The sequence below is a fragment of the Drosophila grimshawi genome, unplaced genomic scaffold, assembly GCF_018153295.1.
Source record: "Drosophila grimshawi isolate 15287-2541.00 unplaced genomic scaffold, ASM1815329v1 contig_311, whole genome shotgun sequence".
Taxonomy (NCBI): domain Eukaryota; kingdom Metazoa; phylum Arthropoda; class Insecta; order Diptera; family Drosophilidae; genus Drosophila; species Drosophila grimshawi.
In genome coordinates, this window is record NW_025063098.1 from 27,723,954 (window position 1) to 27,743,601 (window position 19,648).

The following is a 19,648-nucleotide window of genomic DNA, read 5'->3' on the forward strand; positions in this document are numbered from 1 at the left end:
CCAATCGATTATTCTGCACTATCGATTGTTTTCTCTCTGGTGTTTAGTGAACTAAAAGAACCGAAGCAGCCGACGATATCAAATTGGTAACATGAGCAGAAAAATACAAATTTTTGTTACCCAAATAAATGAATTCTTTAATCAATTTAACAACTATCGATGGTCACAATTATATATCGTCTGCCAGCTCTAGCACTCGTTCGATTTGTAATCGCTTCATTTTACGTTTTAACTCCTCGCCTAACATGCTTGTGCTCCACACATAACAGCAACATGTAATGGGCTATGGCAACACTGTCTGTGTCTTCTTCTTTCTCTCCGGCAGAAATCACGATGTCGACTGGAGTAAGTAAAAAAATATGTCGCTTTAATTCGCCAATTATTCTGCAATCCTGCATTAATAATTAACAAATTATAGCTCAACAAGTGCACAACATTTCTGGGAACACACTAATAAATATCTCTCAACTATCAAATTTATAATTACAGACGCTTTACACTTATCCCGAGAACTTCCGCGCGTACAAAGCCCTCATTGCGGCCCAGTACTCTGGCGCTAAGGTGAAAGTGGCCGATAACTTCAAGTTTGGCGAGTCCAACAAATCGGAGGAATTCCTAAAGAAGTTCCCAGGCGGCAAGGTGAGCATAACAGACAAAAAAAAATACATATACATTTGCTGCTTATCGCTTTTGGGCGTGGAGAGCGACCTTAAAAAGCCGGCAAATGCGCAACGTCATCAGCGAAAGAAAATTTCGTCGTTGCTAAAGTTTTGCGAATGTTTGTAGCCAGGCAGAGGAGAAAATGATACACGTTGCAGAGGCAAGAATTGAGGTGGTTGTTGTATTCTCTGTTGCTGGAATTTAAATGCTTTGCTTTAGCATTTAGGCAGATGTATATCCATATCCATACATAAAATCTTTTTAGCCAGTTCCAAATTCAGAAGATTATAATGCGACCAAGACAACTATATCTGTAGAAAGATAAAATCTTTCTAGGCAAATCCAGATTGTAATGCGATCAAGAAACTAAATTTTTCGAAACATAAATTCTTTTTGGCAAACCCACATACAGATTATAAAACGACCAACACAACTATATTTTTCCAAAGATAAATACTTTGTCTCCTCATTCTTATCTATAGCTATTTATACACAATTGAACTATGTTCTCTTTGCGTCGGCATGCCTAAAATAGATGTGAGCTTATTATATTTTCCTTTCTAATGTATCACATGTGTTGTGCTTGTGTTCCAGGTGCCAGCTTATGAGACCGCTGATGGCAAATGCCTGACCGAGTCGAATGCCATTGCCTACTTTTTGGCCAATGAGCAGCTGCGTGGCGGCAAGTGTCCGCTGGTGCAGGCTCAGGTGCAGCAATGGATCTCATTCGCTGACAATGAAATCTTGCCTGCGTCCTGCGCATGGGTGTTCCCACTGCTCGGCATAATGCCGCAGCAGAAGAATGCGAATGTGAAACAGGACGTTGAGGTTGTGCTGCAGCAGCTGAACAAGAAGCTGTTGGATGCCACTTACCTCGCCGGTGAACGCATCACGTTGGCCGACATTGTTGTCTTCTGCACCCTGCTCCATTTGTATGAGCATGTGCTGGATTCAAGTGTGCGCAGTGCGTACGGCAATTTGAACCGTTGGTTCGTCACCATCCTCAATCAGCCGCAGGTGAAGGCTGTTATCAAGGACTTTAAGCTGTGCGAAAAGGCGCTCGTCTTTGACCCCAAGAAGTACGCTGAATTCCTGGCCAAGACTGGCGGTGCCAAGCCCCAGCAGGCGCCCAAGTCCAAGGATGAGAAAAAGGCCAAGAAGGAACCGGCACCCAAGAAGGCTGCACCCGAACCTGAGGAGCTCGATGCTGCCGATGCCGCTTTGGCTATGGAGCCCAAGTCCAAGGATCCGTTTGATGCCATGCCCAAGGGCACGTTCAATTTTGATGACTTCAAGCGTGTCTATTCCAATGAGGAAGAGGCCAAGTCCATTCCCTATTTCTTTGAGAAATTCGATGCTGAGAACTATTCGATCTGGTTTGGCGAATACAAATACAACGAAGAACTGACCAAGACTTTTATGTCCTGCAATCTGATCGGTGGCATGTTCCAGCGTCTCGATAAGATGCGCAAACAGGCATTCGCCTCCGTCTGCCTGTTTGGTGAGGATAACAACAGCAGCATTTCCGGTGTGTGGGTGTGGCGTGGACATGATCTGGCGTTCACTCTGTCGCCCGACTGGCAGATCGATTACGAGGTCTACGACTGGAAGAAACTGGATGCCAAGAGCGAGGAGACTAAGAAGCTTGTCACTCAGTACTTCTCCTGGCTCGGCACCGATAAGGCTGGCCGAAAGTTCAAGGAGGGCAAGATTTTCAAATAGAGAGAACCCGAGAAAAAATGTAGCAGCAACAATCAGCACCAGAACATTTTCTGAGATTCGGAATGCAGCAAGTGCTACAAAAGCAGCAACACGAGGATGCCTATTTCTAAGTTCCAACTGATAAATGTTTAAGCGTCGTGCTGTGTGAACATTATTTAAAAAAAAAATTAAGAAAATACAATTACATATTATGTCCTGGCTTTTGCTCAGCAAAACCAAAACAAAATTTTTGGTATTTTTTAAGTTTGTCGCCGCCTGCCTTCTGCATTTCTGTAACCCCCGAATAAGAATTGTTCTGTAATCGCGTTCAAAACACACACACACAAACACTCACAGCCAGCAAATAATTTTTACGGGATTTAAAAATAATAATAAAACAAATTATGCGTTTTCTACTACTTGAAAAAAAACAGTCCCAAAATGGATGAGAATTTCTTGATTTTAATATCTGTATGATTCAATCATTCATTTATTCAATCTTTTTTTATTGGCTTCATTTGAATTCCATTAATATTTTTGTATTTGCTTACAGTAGGAATAGCTTGAAAAAAACTAAAAAGAATTAAGAAAAGGAGTTCGGCTTTTAACTTAAACGAAGCTCTTCGAGAATATCAACAAGGAAATGCTAACTGAATCTGACAAACGGTGATGATATTGGTGCATCATCTAGCCGAGGAGAGTCAGAAAGGCGTTTACTTCTTCTTGCTGACCACAACTGGGCCAACATTGTCGCCGGTCAGCTTGTTGTGCTCGCCATGGCTGCCATCGCAATAGGGCCACTAAAAGCAAAAAAAAGTTCAATTTGGGCTTGGAGTTAATTATAATTCCTGCTTACATTCTTGGTCTTCCAGCAGCGACAGAAGGCGGCCTTCTCTGCAATGTCCTCCACATCGATCATGTCGACAACTTTGGCCTCGTGTTTGCGTATATGATTATTGCAGCGAGCGCTCTTCGCGCTGCACTGGGCAGCGGGACAGAAGGCCAGGTAGGCGGTATACCCCAAGCCGGCAAGAACAGCAGTGGGTGGAATGAGCGCCAACCAATCCTTGACTGCAATGGGAATAGATCAAAATAATTCGCAGCTGCAATTTGTATATATTAAAATGGTGGCTCGGAAAATGTAGAAACACCTTTACTATCCAATCATTTTCAAAGTTTTCTTAAAGACAAGTCACACAATTTTGAGTTTAATAAGATTGTAAGATTGGCACATGGCGCGCGGACAATATTGGGCCCGTGCGAAACCGGTATATATGTGGTGAAGGTATATTTTAAGAAGATCGCCGATCTAAATTGGAAATGAACTGTAACCGGCACAAGGTCGAGCAGACATAATTAAAAGTCCAACTGTGCATAACTTTCACTTATCAAATTGCCCACTGTTTGTTTATCTCAACTGGCCAGATAAACCCAAACCGAATCGTGAGCTTTTTAATTATCAAAAGTTCGACAAATAGTTTTTGTAGCAATGGCGCGAGTTTGACAGCAAATGTTGCATAATAAGTCAGCTTAGCTGAACGCACTGCAGATACGACTGAAAACATTGCACAAATAATGTTTGCACAACCTAAACCCAATCGCCACATAAGCACAAAATATTTTAACACTTTAACGTATGCCACTTGATGTCTACGTTTACATTATAAAATAATCAAGTCGGAAAAATTTATTTGGGGCGCCCTCAAGTTCAATGGACGACTTACATGACAATTTAAACCAGCCGCCTAAACTGTCGGGCACCGGCAAGCTGGATAAATAGTTTGGCAAGCTTGATTTTACTAAGTGCGATATTGGTTCCATTTTTTAATTTTTTCTCTTTGCAGGCTTTTCTTTTAATCAATTGAAACGAAATGCAGTACACAAAACGTCTGTAAACTGGTTGTTTTCATTGTTGTTGGTTGGGGAACAGTGGGACCACAGCTTGCAAGCAAGAATGCTCTAATTCTTACCATAAAATACTAAGCCATACAATGCCGTATTTACAGTGCTTTTCAATTTCGCTAAAAATTTCAATGGTACTGAAATCAATATGTAATAATAAACATGCAAATTTACACAATTTATTCATTTGTCAAACAACACAAGCTAATAATTAGCGGCCTGCAGTAAATATTTGTAACGGCGACTTTGTAACGATGACCTCAACAACAAAAAAATAGTTGTGCAAATTTCACTGTTACTGAAATCAAAATGTAATTATAAACTTTCAAGTTGGTAGAAATTGCCTCATTTTTACACAATTTATTTATATGACAAACAACATAAGCCAATAATTATTGGCGATATTTGTAACGACGACTTAGTAACGAGTACCTTAACAGCTGCTCACCTCTAAGTGAGCTGCAAATATTTGTAACAGTGACTTAATAACGAGTACTTGTCAATTTGCACATCTCTAACAGTGGCGAAATAAATGTTTTGCGGCAATTAGACAAAAAACAATATACAATATACTCAAATGAGCCGCATTCCGCTCGATGCGTGGTCGAAACGCGAACAACTCTGTTTGGCCTCGGCCGTTTCGTGCAGTGGCGATCAGAATTGGATAACGGTCAGTCGCACCCTGAAATCGGTGTGCGGCAACAATGGAAACACTCGTCCGTCGGATTGGTATTCGCAGAAGAACTGTGCCGTCCAATATGGCCACCTGCTGGAGACGGTGGAGACGACGAAGCGCAAGAAGCGCACCAACGAAAACAGCGGCTTCTCCTCGCCGGCAACTGTGGCCGTTGAGACGCCCACAGAGTTGCTGTTGCGCCGCTTGACCGAGGAGCGACTTGTGGAGATTAAGGCACAGATGCGACGCGATCAGGAACTCTATTGCAAGATGCAGCGTGAGATTGAGGCGCTGCAATCGGATGAAACGACAGAGGAGCAGCTGCAGCAAATGTGGCATGAAATCGAGAAGGAGCAGGAAACGAAGCGCATCGATGAAATGAAGCTGGAGAATCGAATGAGAGAGCGGGAGCAGCGCAAGAAAGATGCTCCAAGCAACTGGCGCAGCAACAGTGGCTCCAGACGCTCCAATATGACGGCAGACACCACGGCCGTCGATATGGATGTGGAGGATATTGGTATAATCATTGTTATAAATCTAAAATATATAAAAATACATTTCAACCATTTTTATCAGGCATCATTCCAGCTGCTGGCAATGCCAAACAGCAATCGGTACCGGCGCCTTTGCTGACATCGCTGCTGATAACGTCAGGTGGAGGAGGCAACAATGCTGCCACCACCAGCACCTCAACCACAGCTGGCACTCCTACAACTACAACTCCGACTCCAACTTTAGCTGGAGCTGGCACTGGAAGCGTGGCACGCGCAACAGCAGCGGCGCCAACAATAACATCGCTGCTGACAAGCGGCGCCGGCGCTATACCCAATCAGCCAGCGGTTATTTTAAAGAGTCCCAATGACCCAGAGTTTATGACGCGGCCTATCAGTGGACCACCTGTTGCCGAGGTGGCCATAACCCGTAGCAGTCCCTCACAGGCAGCACCAACGCTTTCGATGCTGCTGGAGAAGAACAAAGCGTCGACGGCAGCCAAAGCAAATGAGACAACAACCACTGTTAAATCGACGGATGCTGAAGCAACGCCTAGTCAAAAGCAACCTGCGGCTGATAAAGAATCGACGGATGCAGCTGCTGCAGAGGATGCCGTTGCGGACGAATGGGAAGTGGAGGAGAAGCAGCTGCTCGAGGCACTCAGCGATATTATGGAAGGTGTCATCGATGAGGACATACTCAAAGATGTGGACAACGTTGTCTCACCAGCAACAGCAGCAGCAGCAACAGATGCGCCAGCCAAATCCGACGTCGACTTTGAGGACAAGCTCGATGCGCTAAAAGTGCGCGACGAAAACGTTGACGATCGCAAATCGCCATCGTTGCCGAAGCCGGTCGAGGTGGTCATTGGATCCAGCGATGATTCCAATGACAACATACCCCTGGCAGCAGTTGCTTCGCAGGAGAGCAGCAAGGAACGCAGCCAGCAGTCTGTGGACGATGAAGCTGCTGCCGAGGAACTCAACGAGACAATCACCATTGCCAGCAGTTCCAGTGAAGAGAATAATCGCGAAGCAACTGCTTCGACTGATGAAACAACAGCTGGCAAAGATGCGGTGGCAGTAGCTAAAGAAACTACAACCCCAGAGACCAGCACTAAGGAAACGGCGGAAACAGCACAAACGCAGACGGCAGACGCTAAAGTCGAGAAAGTCGAGCCCAACAACGAAGGTAAATTCCGAATGGACAGAGGCACCAGATCTCAGTCAAGGCAAATGTCGTTTGGGCGGCGATAATCACAAACGATTTAAGCAATTAATAGCCATGGGAAAGAACAGACTTGGGATACTTATCGGTCTCCTGACTGCACATTGCAGACTAAGAAGTCAGCTATCTAAGCTAGGGAAAAGATGTAGAAGGGAGACAATAGATAAGTCGGGCAAGAATAATAATAATAACAAAAACAAGAGGAACCGGAGTCTGCCTGGTCTCTTATAGATGACATTTCTATTGGAGCCGTATGATAGATGCATTGGTCAGGAGATAGTTGCAATGACAACTGTAGGCTTTATCAACTACTGCACATATGTCTCCTTCCATCAGTCTCCTTATGTATATTTTCTAATTCTTTATCCACTCATTTGCAGCACCCAAAGAAGACACAAACAAATCCCGCACCCCGGAGGCAACAGACAAACCACCAGCCGATGCAAAAACGCCTACGCCTGCAACGGCAGCCAGTTCCGTGCATGATACCGATGAGGAGTCCTCCACGCAGACGGACAACAGCAGCAAACCGGATGAGCCCGCCACACGCAGTCACAAAGCCAAGCAACCAGCCGAACACAAGTTGGAAACAGAAACGCGACAGACTCCGCCGAGGGCTGCAAGCATAACGGTGACACCAGCAGCAGCAACCCCAACTGCGCCTGCACCCGCACCCGTTCCTGTATCCACACCCACACCGGCACCCGCTCCTGTGCCGACACGTGCGCCAATGTTGCGCAAGTTGCCGCATCGCGATCGCTCGGAGAGTCCAATGGTGGATGATGATGCCACAACGACCAGCGATCATTCGACGACAAAGTCGAGCTCAAGACGCCGCTGCTCCTCGACGCCACTCATCGATAGCATACCGAACTCACCAGCGTCCAGTGATCACACGGATGATCGACGTGAGACGCGTGGCGCCTCCAAGAAGCTCTTCCTCAGCATCTATGCAACGCTGCTGGAGAGCAAAAATGCGACATACTTTCGACGCGCCTTCCACGACGAACATCCTCACAAATCCGCGGATCTGTGCCTGCGTCCCATGGATCTGCCAACGATCAAGCGCAACATCGATTCGGGCCATTTGCGCAGCATCTCCGAACTGCAGCGCGATGTGCTGCTCATGTGCCACAATCTGTTGCTCATCTACAAGCCACAAAGCGCACAGCGTAAAACCGTGCGACGCTTCATGCAGGAATGCCGTGCGATCAAGGAGTTTGCAGCCACTGCTCCAACGGATAACACTGCTCCGCACAGCATCACTGTCGCCCACAAGGTGGAGAAGGAACGCACTCCGGCTGGCAACAAGGCGCGCAGTGGTTCGCGCAAGAGCCAAAGGCATCATTAGACTAACACACACAGCAAGCAGCAAGCAACAAGCAGCAATTGAGACGACACTTGAGGATTCCAACTGATTCCATTTTCCGGTTATAACTTCTGATCCTTCTTTCTACAGTCTTTCAATGTCTATCTTGACCACTTACAACTTACTCCATTTGGTTGTTTTTTGCTTAATATGCTCCTATGGCAGCGACAATTACATTTTCATCGTTTTCTAATTTAATAATCAAAAATGTATCAATGTGTCTTAGCCTAAAATAAGAATAAGCTTTTCACACTTGCTACTTGCAACCAACAACGAAAATAAAATTGCAAATCCGTCACAAAAATCTCTTTAAAAAAAAAAAAACAAAAAAATAATAATCTTTTTTTGAGACAGTTTTTAAAATCACGTAAACTTTAACAATAAGGAATTATTACGGGAATACAAATCAAGATTTATCTTTTAGCAGACTTATCATATTAGAGGAAGACTGGCAAATAAATTGATTCATCTGCATTGAGGGATCAAATCTAGGTACTCTAAGAAAATGACTCTGGTATTTTAATATTATTTAACATCGATCATTAAATATTATTTTACTAATCAATTTAATTGAAAAGTTTTTAACTGACATCAACAATATGAAAAACAATTGAATCTTGCAGGATTTGATTTATTTTACCTGCGAGAGATATTTACGCAGCTCACAACACACGTTAATCAAAGAATATTAAATTTTGGAAGCGTCTGGATCTGGAGGAGCGGCACACAGCCCGTCGACTTGGACAGTGGAAGTTGCGGAGGCAGCGGGAGAGACGCAAGTCACACTGGCAGAGACGAGCCGCACAGGAATCGGGGGCGCCCCACTCGCCATGATCGATGGCACAGAGCGGTTTGCCACGATAGCACTTCCACACGTATGGGACAAAGTATTCGAGGTAGGAGATGCAGTTGCTCTGACCGTAGCACTTGTCGTGCAGACGGCAACAGCGATCGATGCCATCGTTGGGCACACCATGTCCCCCAAACCCACAATAGCAGCCGTATCCTTTGTAGATCAGCGGATCACAGTTCGTGGAGCACTTGATCATCGAGTAGAGCTTGGCCACATCTCGCTTGCCCCGATCCTTGAGCTGGTCGGTGTCATTGCTGAAAGCCCACTTCATCGAGTAGCCAAAGGGATCGTTCGCTCTCGCTAAATACACGTTCTGTTCATTCATCAGATCCTCCCGTTGCGCCTCCAACTGATTGGATGGCATCACACGTATGTCCGTCACACGTCCATTCAGCTGGTAGCTCTGCAAATCCAAGAGTATCTCATCCTGTGGATAAGCCCCCAACTGCCAATTGGGCGGCTTTGGCGTTGTATCCCTGTGGGAGATTTGTAAAATGGTCTAGAATTGGTTGTGGACCTTGACAAGATCCCATCCCTGAGTGCTACGCTTACTCACTTGTGTGACTCCTCCAGCCACTGCACCGGTGGCTTCAGTTCACCCGACCAGCCCTGCAAGCCCAGTTGCTGCCATTCCGATAAGCTCGACTTGACATGGGTCTCCTTCTCCGCTGAAACGTCCACAATCCTAATGGGCTTCGTGGTAATATTGGGAAAATTGGGTTCCCCAAAATCGGAACGTTGCATTTTCAGCAACTCAAATTTGTTGCGTTGATTCGGTGCTGGCATTCTGAAGACGAAGGTGGGATTCGGATTGGACATGCTCGATCCGTACATTCCGGTATGATGTGGGCGAGGAGCGACGTATCATTGCTAACAGCTCTGAAGGCGTTCCAAATGTCGTTGACGACCATGTCCGCCGTAGACTGCACGGTGAATAAGATTAATAGCAGCAGTAGACGTGCCTCAATTATGCCCCTCATTTGTTGACTCAATCAAAATGTTTGTAAACAGGCAGGTAAACAAGCGATCCGCATGAGTCGAGCGGCAATCAGATATTGAAACTGGTGCGCAAGCGAAATGCGGTAGTTGCTATTTGGCTAGTTGGCCACCAGCTGCTCAACGGCGCCAAGTACTCCCAGCAGCAACAACAATAAGAAATTGTAGCATAAATTTTTGAAAATCGTGTTAATAGCAATAATAACAATGGCCAGCACCGAAGGCAGCCGCGGACAACGTCGACGGATTTGGTGGCGAAAAGTAAACGCATTAAGCCATAAGCACAGCACAACACAGCACAGCACACAGACAAAAATAAACTGACAGTGGCACAAATACGTAGCCGTTAGGTGGGTCAGTAACCGTAACCCACATTGTGTGTAGCCCAACCAGACCAAGAGTGCCAAAAACACAAAGAAAACATACAAAAAAAAACATACAACAGCGGCAAATTTAAAGGCAAAGGTTCGCAGCCTCCAAGTTCCAGTTCATGGCCATTATTTAGGGTTTTCAGTTACCAAACAAGAGTACAGTGCTCACTCCATGGAGGGAAATTATACAATTTATACAATTGAAAGCACTCAGACATCTTTGGAAATTATCATATTTATTATTTATTAACATTTTTTTTTCCGAATTTAAGGGAAATTGTAAATAATTAATTAATAAAGAAATATTTATATATTAGTAGCAATTATAAGCAATTGTTAATCATTTTGAACATATATATTTACCCTTTAACATATAAATAGATTTAAATATTTGTAAAATTTATTTGCATTATATTTAACTTCGTCTAACAATTTTTAATTAGTTAAAATATAATAAGAAAAAGTTAATAATCTGTCCAACATTTTTTATTAGAATTTATATAATTGATTTAATTTTTCAACATATTTCCCGCATTGTTTCTTAAACAAAAGACTAATTTTTAACAGCATTGTGTACAAAATTATTAAGAATTTCTCACTTTTTTTTGTTCAATAGTCAAAAAACATGCTTAATGCAAACGTCTCAATTTTAACAGCGTGTGCAACCACAAAAATATAAACGTTTTAACAGTTTCTCATAACGTGTTCTGAAATAATATTTTTAGTGTTAACAGTGGATATTCAAAGTCAAATTATCGAGGATCCACTGTGGGTTTTCCAGGGGTGGGTGGTCCACAAAACTCGTTGCAAGTCAGTCAAAACAAAATTGGCATTATAAAATGTTCGGCCAGCTTATGGCCATGATGTAAATATAGACATTCATACATACGCACACACAATAATCACACACATAACTACATAAACGCACACACACACAGATGTATGCATTTATATTGTTTACCTGTTCGCCATTGCACATGTAATTTATTTGTTTTTTTGCCTGCAAAACGCCTTTGTTACGTCTGCTTGCATCTTACGTGTGTGTGAGTGTGTGTGTGAGAGAGAGGAAAAGTGGCAAACAGCAAATTTAAAAAACATAAATACCACTTTGAAGCAGAAACTCAACTTAAGGTGAACACGAACGAACTTGCAACAATAACACACTAATAACTATGTTGTTTAATAGCCTACATTAATTATATACACACGCGCACTTTTCACAAATTTCTTAATCGTTGCTCTAAATACATAATTATTGCATTTTTTTTTTCAAAATCTGTTAGGTGCGCGCGCAACTGCGCATTTAAGTTTGCCTATCGATATGTTAATCGAGTGTGGTGTAATCGACGTGTCTATCGAATATACGCAGTGCTGTAAAGCGCCGTCGGCAGCCGTTTTACCGCACTATCATTTAATCGATCTTGTAATCGACAGTCGCGATTTTTCTCGCATTTAATTTTGCCACAAACTTTGTGGCAGTTGCAATAGCGCAAGCCTCACACATCTGCCATTAATAAGTGCAACTTGTGCCCTGTGGGCAGATGCATATCCATGTTAAAGCTATTTCCTCTGTTACAAATCATAGACAGACAAATGCTTATATAAATTGCACACATATTTTATTTTTGATTTAATAATACAACTTCAACTGCATGCTGCAAGTGCAGCATCCTCACCGGCAAACGGAAATGCCGCGCATTGGAACGAGAAAAAGCATTTTTCCAGATGCCGTTGGAAGCAGCAGAGTGTCGAAGAGACGACTTGACCAAAGTTCAAGTTGCGACGCGTTCTGCTTTGCTTTAATCGCTGCATTGTCATCTTTTGCTTGCGGCAAACTATTCTTCTCTCATCTCCCCTCTCGATCATACTCCTTGGCACATAGTGCTTGCTTGTTGTTCTACTGGTTGCCGTTTGTTGTTGTTGTTGTTGTGTGCTCGTTCCCACAAACAACAACAAACAGCACAAAGCTATTTTCAAATTGGAAAGGTTTTGCACTTCGCCAACGCAGCAGCAGTCGTCGTTTCTTTGTGTATCTCCTTCCTCCTTCTCCTCTGCTCTACCTCCTCTTCCTTCTCCTCACATCTTTGCGGCTTCGCTTGCCGCTGCTGCCAACTTCTTTCTCGTTAGTTTGTTATTTTAACTATTATATCAATTAGTTTTCAGCGTTTGACGGCTTCTCGCCGCTGGATTGCGGATGGAAGGAAATGGAAATGGGAAAGCAGGCGACGGCAACGTTGACGTCGACAGCGAAGTTCGAGGTTGAAATTTGCGCCGTTGCAATTCACTGCGCTTGGCTTTCACGCTGGGGTTGAAACTTCAGCTCTGTATGTGTGTCTCACTGTGTGTGTGTGTGTACCTACAAATGACAGCAGTCTCGTTTTGAAAATATGTAAATTACCCAAACACACAACAAAAATATGTTGCTTATTTATTGCAGTGCGTTGGCATTTTCATCCAAGTAGCGTGAAAAGAAGGAAATGCGAGAGGAGGGTTAAAAAGTGGTACCGACATGGCCTGAAATTATGCTTGTAGAGAAATTTAAATGGCAGCTGTTACAGTTAGACGCGCTTGCTTATTTTCTATCGCTTGGCAGCACCTAAAACGAAATAAAGAGAACAAAACAAATTAAACCCGTTATTTTTCGCTGTGACGCATGCGAATGCGAGACAACAAAAATATAAAATTAAATAAATAAAATTATCAAAAACAAAACGCCTGCAGTCGCAGCACAACCCCCTCGCAGCTCCACCTCGCCTGGTCCTCGACAAATTTCACACGCTGACAATAGAATAAAGGCAACAAGCTGCTGTGTCCACAAAAATTGATTACAACGCTAGGAGCGTGTGTTTGTATTTTTTTTTTGTCAGAGTTACGATTCGATTTTCAATCGCGTGTCGCCTGGCCATAAAATAAAACAGGCAGAGGCAGGCAGAGATAAAGCAGCAGCCGCACACACAAATCAGGCTATGCCGCCAAGTAGAGGCAGCAGCAGCAGCATGCGGGCAAAAAGGGGGCGTGTCAGCCAGCATGAGTCGATCGTCGTCGTCTGCCCGTTTGTTTGTTGTCGCAGTTTGGCTTCTGCTTTTGCGGTCAACTTCTGCTGCTGCAACTGCCAGTGTTGAAAAGGTCAATAACTTTATTCTCATATTTGCTGCGGGTGAGTGTGTATTTTTGTGTGCCTTTGCTTGTCATTATGTGGGTCACGGGTCAATCATGTAATATAATCATCTATGCATACATAACTGATTGCTGATGATTAACGCTCCCCCTTCAGGGCAAAAATTTTGTTTATACAGTAGTTTCTTTTATGCTGACCTCCTTCCACCCACAACAAGGGTAGACCAAGGGCTGGGAAAAATTTGTATGCAATTTTCTATTGAAATTGATTTTTACAGTATCTATATAAAATTAATTGCGAGGGTTGTTTCAAGGGAATTACATTTAACATGTATTGGGTTTTCAATTTAGAAAGCTTTATATATGAAGTTTAAATTTTAGACTGTAAGCTTATTCATTAATTTATTATTCATTTATAGTTGGTCGATCCTTCGAATAATCGATCTGTCTGAAGATTATCATCATAATTTTAAATGCATTATACGCATTTTCCTTAGTTATTAAATTTAAACAATTATTATTATCTTATATTGCTCCCAAACACATTTTTTTAAGCTCTACAAATTAATTTTTTTTTTTATATCTTTGAATTGAATTTGGTGATTCTACACATTATTGCAATAAATAATTTTATTTTATTTATTTAATTCGTATTATTTTATGCACTTAAAGCTATTTAATGTTATTTTGATCAGCTTCTTGAAATGTTATAAATAAATATACATGTTTTATTTATATTCTTTTTTATTTATGTATATATTTACCAACAATTTTCGCAGTGTCTAAGCTTCAAGTTATTAAATTATGACCCAACAACATATTTTTAAGCAAATTAATTTTTGTAGCGACTACTCATGTTTTACCAGTTTGAAAATTGTTTGCAAAATATGCCAGCTATTATTATTATATCAATATATTTATACAAATATATATAAGCATTAAAATGTCGCGCTTTCTATTTGCATTCCATCGCTTTACGTTTAATACTCAGTCAGTTAATACTTTTTTTGATCGAATCATGTACGATTAATTTAATGTCCGTTCACATTAAAAAAGTCAATGCGTTTTTCGTCCAGTTGATGTGCATCCCACTCCACCCCACCCTCACTGCTTTGCTTTGCTCTCCTCTTTTTTTTTTGTGTTGTGTGTTGACCCAACTTAATAGACGAGCATGAAATCTAGTCACGAACTTAATCATGAACAACCGTGCACTAGATCCATGTTCGCCGACAAAATAGAGTCAGAAAAGAGCAGCAGTTGCAGTTGCAGTTGAAGCTAGAAAGTGGGCGAGAGACAGAGAGATAGAGAGCAAGCAAACATTTCTCTCTCTCTCTCTCTATCTGTTTATTATATGTATCCTATTCCAACTCATCCCACCATCATCCTTCCTGCAGAGCCAGCAAGCAATGATTATTGCCAGTGCACGATTTTCTGTGGCATTTGACTGTTGTTGCCTTCTCCTTCTTCTTCTCCTGCTTGTTGCCTAGTGATGGGCTTGGTTCGGTTTTCAGTTTTTTTTTTTGTTTTCGGTCACTTTTCGGATATCATTTCATGTCATTTTTTTTTTTTGCTCGTGCGCCTTGGCAACAATTTCAATTGGTGCCGTCGTTTTGATCGGTTTTCATAGCTCAATTGACTTTCCCCCCTCCCATTTACCATTTTGATCTCTCGTATTTTGTATGAACACATATTGCATGTCTGTGTGCGTTTTTGTCTGTGTATGTGTATGAATGAATCAAGCTTCGAATTAAGGTTTATTATTTGTACTTTTTTGTTTGGCTCGCCGCCGCTGCCTTTTTTTCTTTTCTGCTGATTTATACAATAATTTTTGCAACGCCCCCCGCCCAGCACCGCCCCTCACCCTTACTGATTGTTTAAGAATCGTGGCGTCGTTGCAGTTTATATTTCTGCTCAATCTGCACAAAAAAAAAACAGTTTTCAGGCCACAGAATTCTACGGAAATTGCTGTTTACTCAATAATGCCTCCCTCTCTCTAGTTGTCAACTTAATACATACATTTACAAATATATAGGAGAGCGATATACGAAGTAGGAAAATAAACTTCTAGGAATTTACAGTAATTTGTTCCGGTAGCAAATTATTATTATAGTTCGTTAGAGAGAGACGGCGACAGAAATCTGAGCCCAGCTGGCGAGCAGCACAAGGCAAGTGTTGTTGAACTCTGCTTTGCATATTGACGAAAAGCAGAGCACTTAAAACTCAAAAAATTGCCCTCACTTCAAATTCAAATTAGTTTTCCTCCACTTTCAGCGACAAGCGCAGCACAAAATTCATTTTTAAACATTTTGTCTGAGAAAAAAATTTTGTTTGTTTTTCTTTTTGTGTTGTTCACAAAATCATACACATTAGCGTTAATTTAGTGCGTATAATTATTATATTATATTAAGAAACCAAAAAAAAATGAAGAGAAATCCCTGAGAAAGAGACGAACAACATTTTCGCTTCTCTATCCTTTTTCTTTTTCTTCCCTCAATTACACACAAACACACACACAGTGACAGCTGCGTTCTGTGTGACTGGCTTTATTCTATCCGAGTGCGGCATCTTGACTAATTACCTTGCTCAAAAAAAAGTGAGGGGGGAAAAACAGGTGGATAGTTTAAAAGAACACGTCGTTTCCGTTAAGAGTAATCGCCAAATTTAACTTGGCGACAACTCATTCGTAGCAATCCAGCATTGTACAACTTCCGTTTAAAAATATTTATAGCTCACACAACTTGATTCATTCAATTCTCCGCTTACAAGTTCCCAGTATTTTAACGAGATTGTAAATACACTGAGATTGAACACGTGCAATTTTCGCCTCCCCTTGATTGAACTACAGTTATCAATTTTTTATATTCCCAGTATTGTATGTGATACAAATTCCCTGTATTGTATGCCAACAACACAGCGCATTGTAAATATCACCAAGCAATCACCACACGTGCATAGCGTGTCATGCAATAACTGTTGATTGAACTACCGTTTTTAATGAGTGTGGATCTAGTCACAAATACAAATAAACAATGTGAAACACTGGACCCTCACCCACTAAAAACAGTAATACGGTTATCCATAAATCACTTCCCTTATTCTTGTCTTACCATTATTTTTTTTATTTTTGGGGCGTCCACTTAGTCAGAACTGTGGAATTTGGTTTGCTTTTTAATTTCAATAATTAAGCGATAGTGCAAAATAAAAATAAGAGAACTGGAACAGTAAAAACAAAACAAGGGCGACACACAAACAACCAACTGTTGTTGTGTTGATAACGACGAACGACAAGCGGAGCTGTGTTCTCCTCCTCTCCTTTGCTTCCTTTCTTCATTACTATTCCGCCTTATCAGCAGCAAAATGAACTATACACATACAACACACATGTCTTTTTTTTCTTATGTACATACATACGCTGTGTTTCGCGCCTAAACGAAAAGCATCGTTGAAATTGAAAAGTGAACTAGTTTTGTGCAATGTGGCAACGCCACGAAAGAACCGCTTATTTGCAAACGCAAAAATATAGGGAGCGCTCACATTCTAAATACATGCCGATACACATACATACGTAAAAAGCAAAGCTTACACACGCGCAGAGCAACAGCAGTGTCAGTGTACATGCAGGTGTGGTGGTGAGTAACGACGACGGCTGCGCTGATGGCTCAAGTTGATAGCAGCGGTTGTTGTTGTTGTAGCTGCTGCTGCCGACGTCGCTGCTTTTATTTCACAAGTATTCCTTGCCTTCATCGTCGTCGCCGTTCTTGTTCTTGTTGTTTTGTGGTCTCTTTATGTCTGCCTCTTCGAATTGAAGAAGTATGGCGAATTACATACACGTACATATTCATACATACGTACATACACACACGCACATAAGAGCGAGCACGCACGAGGGCAAAAAAAACTCGACTATTCAGGCATGAGAAAACATTGCCCTCTCTCTCTCTCCCTTGTTGTCAATTTCGTTTTGCAAACTCAGTTTTATTAAATTGTTATTGAAATTAAATCATTTATAATTAGACGGGGCCAGAAGACTGATCCAACTGTAAACGCTTCTCGTGCATCCGCTCGGGCAACAGATATCTGCCCATTATTTCGGTAAATATGTCTGTGTGTCTGCCTCTCTGTGTGAATTTTTTTTTGTCTCTGTGTGCGTGTCAGCCGCAGTGTAATCAACGGCAATTTGAAAAAAAATTGCAGAAACTGGCAACGCCACATACAGACACACACATATACATTTTGTATGTATTCTCTAAGCACGACTTCTGTTGCATTTTTTACGTATATTTATTTGTATTTAAAATCGTATATGAAAATGTTTTACGCTCAGTTTGTTTTACTTTGCAGACGAAAATGGCGGCTTCCCTAGGAATGAATATGAGGCAATTAATTCAACATAATTGCAGAAACTGGCAACGCCACACACACATACATAACACATTTTGTATGTACTCGCTAAGCACGACTTTCGTTGTATTTATTACGAATTATATTTATTTTAGTTTAAATGTTTTACGCTCAGTTTATTTTGCTTTGCATTGAATTGTGACAGACGAAAATGGCTGCCGCCCTAGGAACGAATATGAGACAATTAAATCAACAGGCTATTTTTCCACTACACTTTTTTGCGGTTAGTTTGAAATTTCGGCAGTGTACAGTTAATTATGTTCACACAACCATACACGTATACACACTCACACATACACCCGCGCAACGACCGATAGATAAAACACGCTTTTGACGTTAATTCTTTTACAGTTGAGAATTATTTGTTTATAATTTGTGTTGTGATTGCTGGCGTGGAGTTTTATTTTCTTTTACTTTTTCCTTTTATGGGAAAAATTGTAGTCGTTCGGCGTGATTGCGCCGCTTGATCTAAAGAAATGCACCAGAATTAAAAACAACCACTCGCAAACGTCGTTCTTTTAAGACTAACTCAAACCTAAGCCATAGACACGCTCTATAGTGCAGAGAAGCGATCGGCGTTCTGCGGCCACAGCGCAGCAGAGGAAAATCGTACACATGTACTGCGAGCAATGAGCGGATAGAGAGCGCGGGCAGAGAGCAAGAGAGCCATTTTTCAAACGAATGATCGTAACTCACCAACACTTTGAAACTTGATCGGGGTGCTGCCAACGCGTGAAGCATAAATTGCGCTGTTGTTTACTTCAAATTTAATAATTTTTAGACACTGCGCCTGTCAACTAGACTAGACTACAGAAATTATTAAAGCAAATTAAGTGAAGCAACTGCAAGTAACCGTAGTTTTAGTTTTGGTTTTAGTCTTGTATTAATATGTATATTTTATAGAGTTGGCAGCACCAACGTGGTGGTAATTGAACTCTTTCTATACACACACACACAAACGAGCAGAGCGGCCCACACACACGCACACACACATGCAAGTACTTGTATGGTTGTGCTCTCGAGTTGTGTATGTGTGTTTGTGTGCAATCGTGTGCAAATGATACAAAGAAGAATTATATCAAAAGCGAAAGAAAATAATGATGACGCAGTGAAAAAATTATATTAAAATAATTACAACAGCGCGTTCAACTTGGATGTTGGTAAAGACGTTGACGTTGACGCTGACGTCGACGTTCGACAACGACGCGTTTGTTAACGTCGAAGTCGGCGGCTGCTTACTGGTCGACGCGCGCACCTTTTAACTGCTGCTGTTGCTATTGTTGTTGTTGCTATTTCTTTTCAACTATCGTTAGCGGGGTGGGTTTCTTAAAGAATTGTAGTGAAATGCTTGGGAAAGGTTTACACTACATGCAGACATACATATACATACAAAATGTATACACATACATATCGAAATGCCTATGTTTGTATTCAGATTAATACATAAATACAAATGTACTGTACTTTGTATGTATGTATGCATGCTTGTACATATGTTTCCTCATTTCTCTTTACGCGATTTTACGTTATTTTTTTTCTTTCAATGCTTTGCCAAAAACTTAGGGCGAGTTTGAGTCGGGAAGGGTTCTGTGACGTCAACGCAGCTGTTGCTCAAAAATCACTCAGTAGTCGTATTCGATTTTTTTTGCGTCTCCTCCAGATCCGCATCCATTATACAAAGTACTTAGCTGGCGGGCACGTCCCTAATTTTTTTGGTGTCTTCTTCAAGGTGACACAGTTTGGAAATCGTCTTCAGCTCTGCGCAGTCAATGAAAGCTTGCAGAAAATGTATAAAATATAGAAATATTAAATATTTAATGATTTTTCCCTTTCCGGTTATTTGAGATTCACTAACTTGTACATCTCGAGTAACTAATTGGAAA

At 41.7% G+C, this 19,648-nt stretch overlaps 4 protein-coding genes and 1 long non-coding RNA gene across 5 annotated transcripts; 2 read left to right on the plus strand and 3 right to left on the minus strand.

Annotated features, from left to right (window-relative positions):
- Positions 1 to 213: 213 nt before the first annotated feature.
- LOC6569746 (elongation factor 1-gamma) lies at positions 214 to 2,608 on the plus strand. Its single transcript, XM_001996061.3, has 3 exons — positions 214 to 345; positions 490 to 639; positions 1,255 to 2,608. Exons 1-3 carry the CDS (start codon positions 286 to 288, stop codon positions 2,380 to 2,382), a joined length of 1,338 nt encoding a protein of 445 aa, XP_001996097.2. The 5' UTR covers positions 214 to 285; the 3' UTR covers positions 2,383 to 2,608.
- A 213-nt stretch (positions 2,609 to 2,821) lies between these two features.
- On the minus strand, positions 2,822 to 4,287 carry LOC6569745 (CDGSH iron-sulfur domain-containing protein 2 homolog). The gene is made up of 3 exons (XM_001996060.2): positions 4,086 to 4,287; positions 3,218 to 3,432; positions 2,822 to 3,161 (listed from the first exon to the last, which is right to left on the minus strand). Exons 1-3 carry the CDS (start codon positions 4,180 to 4,182, stop codon positions 3,075 to 3,077), a joined length of 399 nt encoding a protein of 132 aa, XP_001996096.1. The 5' UTR covers positions 4,183 to 4,287; the 3' UTR covers positions 2,822 to 3,074.
- Positions 4,288 to 4,753: 466 nt separating this feature from the next.
- On the plus strand, positions 4,754 to 8,528 carry LOC6569744 (bromodomain-containing protein 8). The gene is made up of 3 exons (XM_001996059.2): positions 4,754 to 5,456; positions 5,516 to 6,622; positions 7,039 to 8,528. The coding sequence occupies exons 1-3, from the start codon at positions 4,841 to 4,843 to the stop codon at positions 8,007 to 8,009; spliced, it is 2,694 nt and encodes an 897-aa protein (XP_001996095.1). The 5' UTR covers positions 4,754 to 4,840; the 3' UTR covers positions 8,010 to 8,528.
- A 163-nt stretch (positions 8,529 to 8,691) lies between these two features.
- On the minus strand, positions 8,692 to 9,860 carry LOC6569743. Its single transcript, XM_001996058.2, is given in 3 exon segments — positions 8,692 to 9,356; positions 9,437 to 9,716; positions 9,719 to 9,860. Coding segments are annotated over 3 exon segments (1,077 nt in total). The 3' UTR covers positions 8,692 to 8,701.
- Positions 9,861 to 11,841: 1,981 nt separating this feature from the next.
- LOC116806012 lies at positions 11,842 to 17,544 on the minus strand. The gene is made up of 2 exons (XR_004365496.1): positions 16,948 to 17,544; positions 11,842 to 12,843 (listed from the first exon to the last, which is right to left on the minus strand). It is a non-coding gene; the product is annotated as an uncharacterized LOC116806012 (long non-coding RNA).
- Positions 17,545 to 19,648: the final 2,104 nt, after the last annotated feature.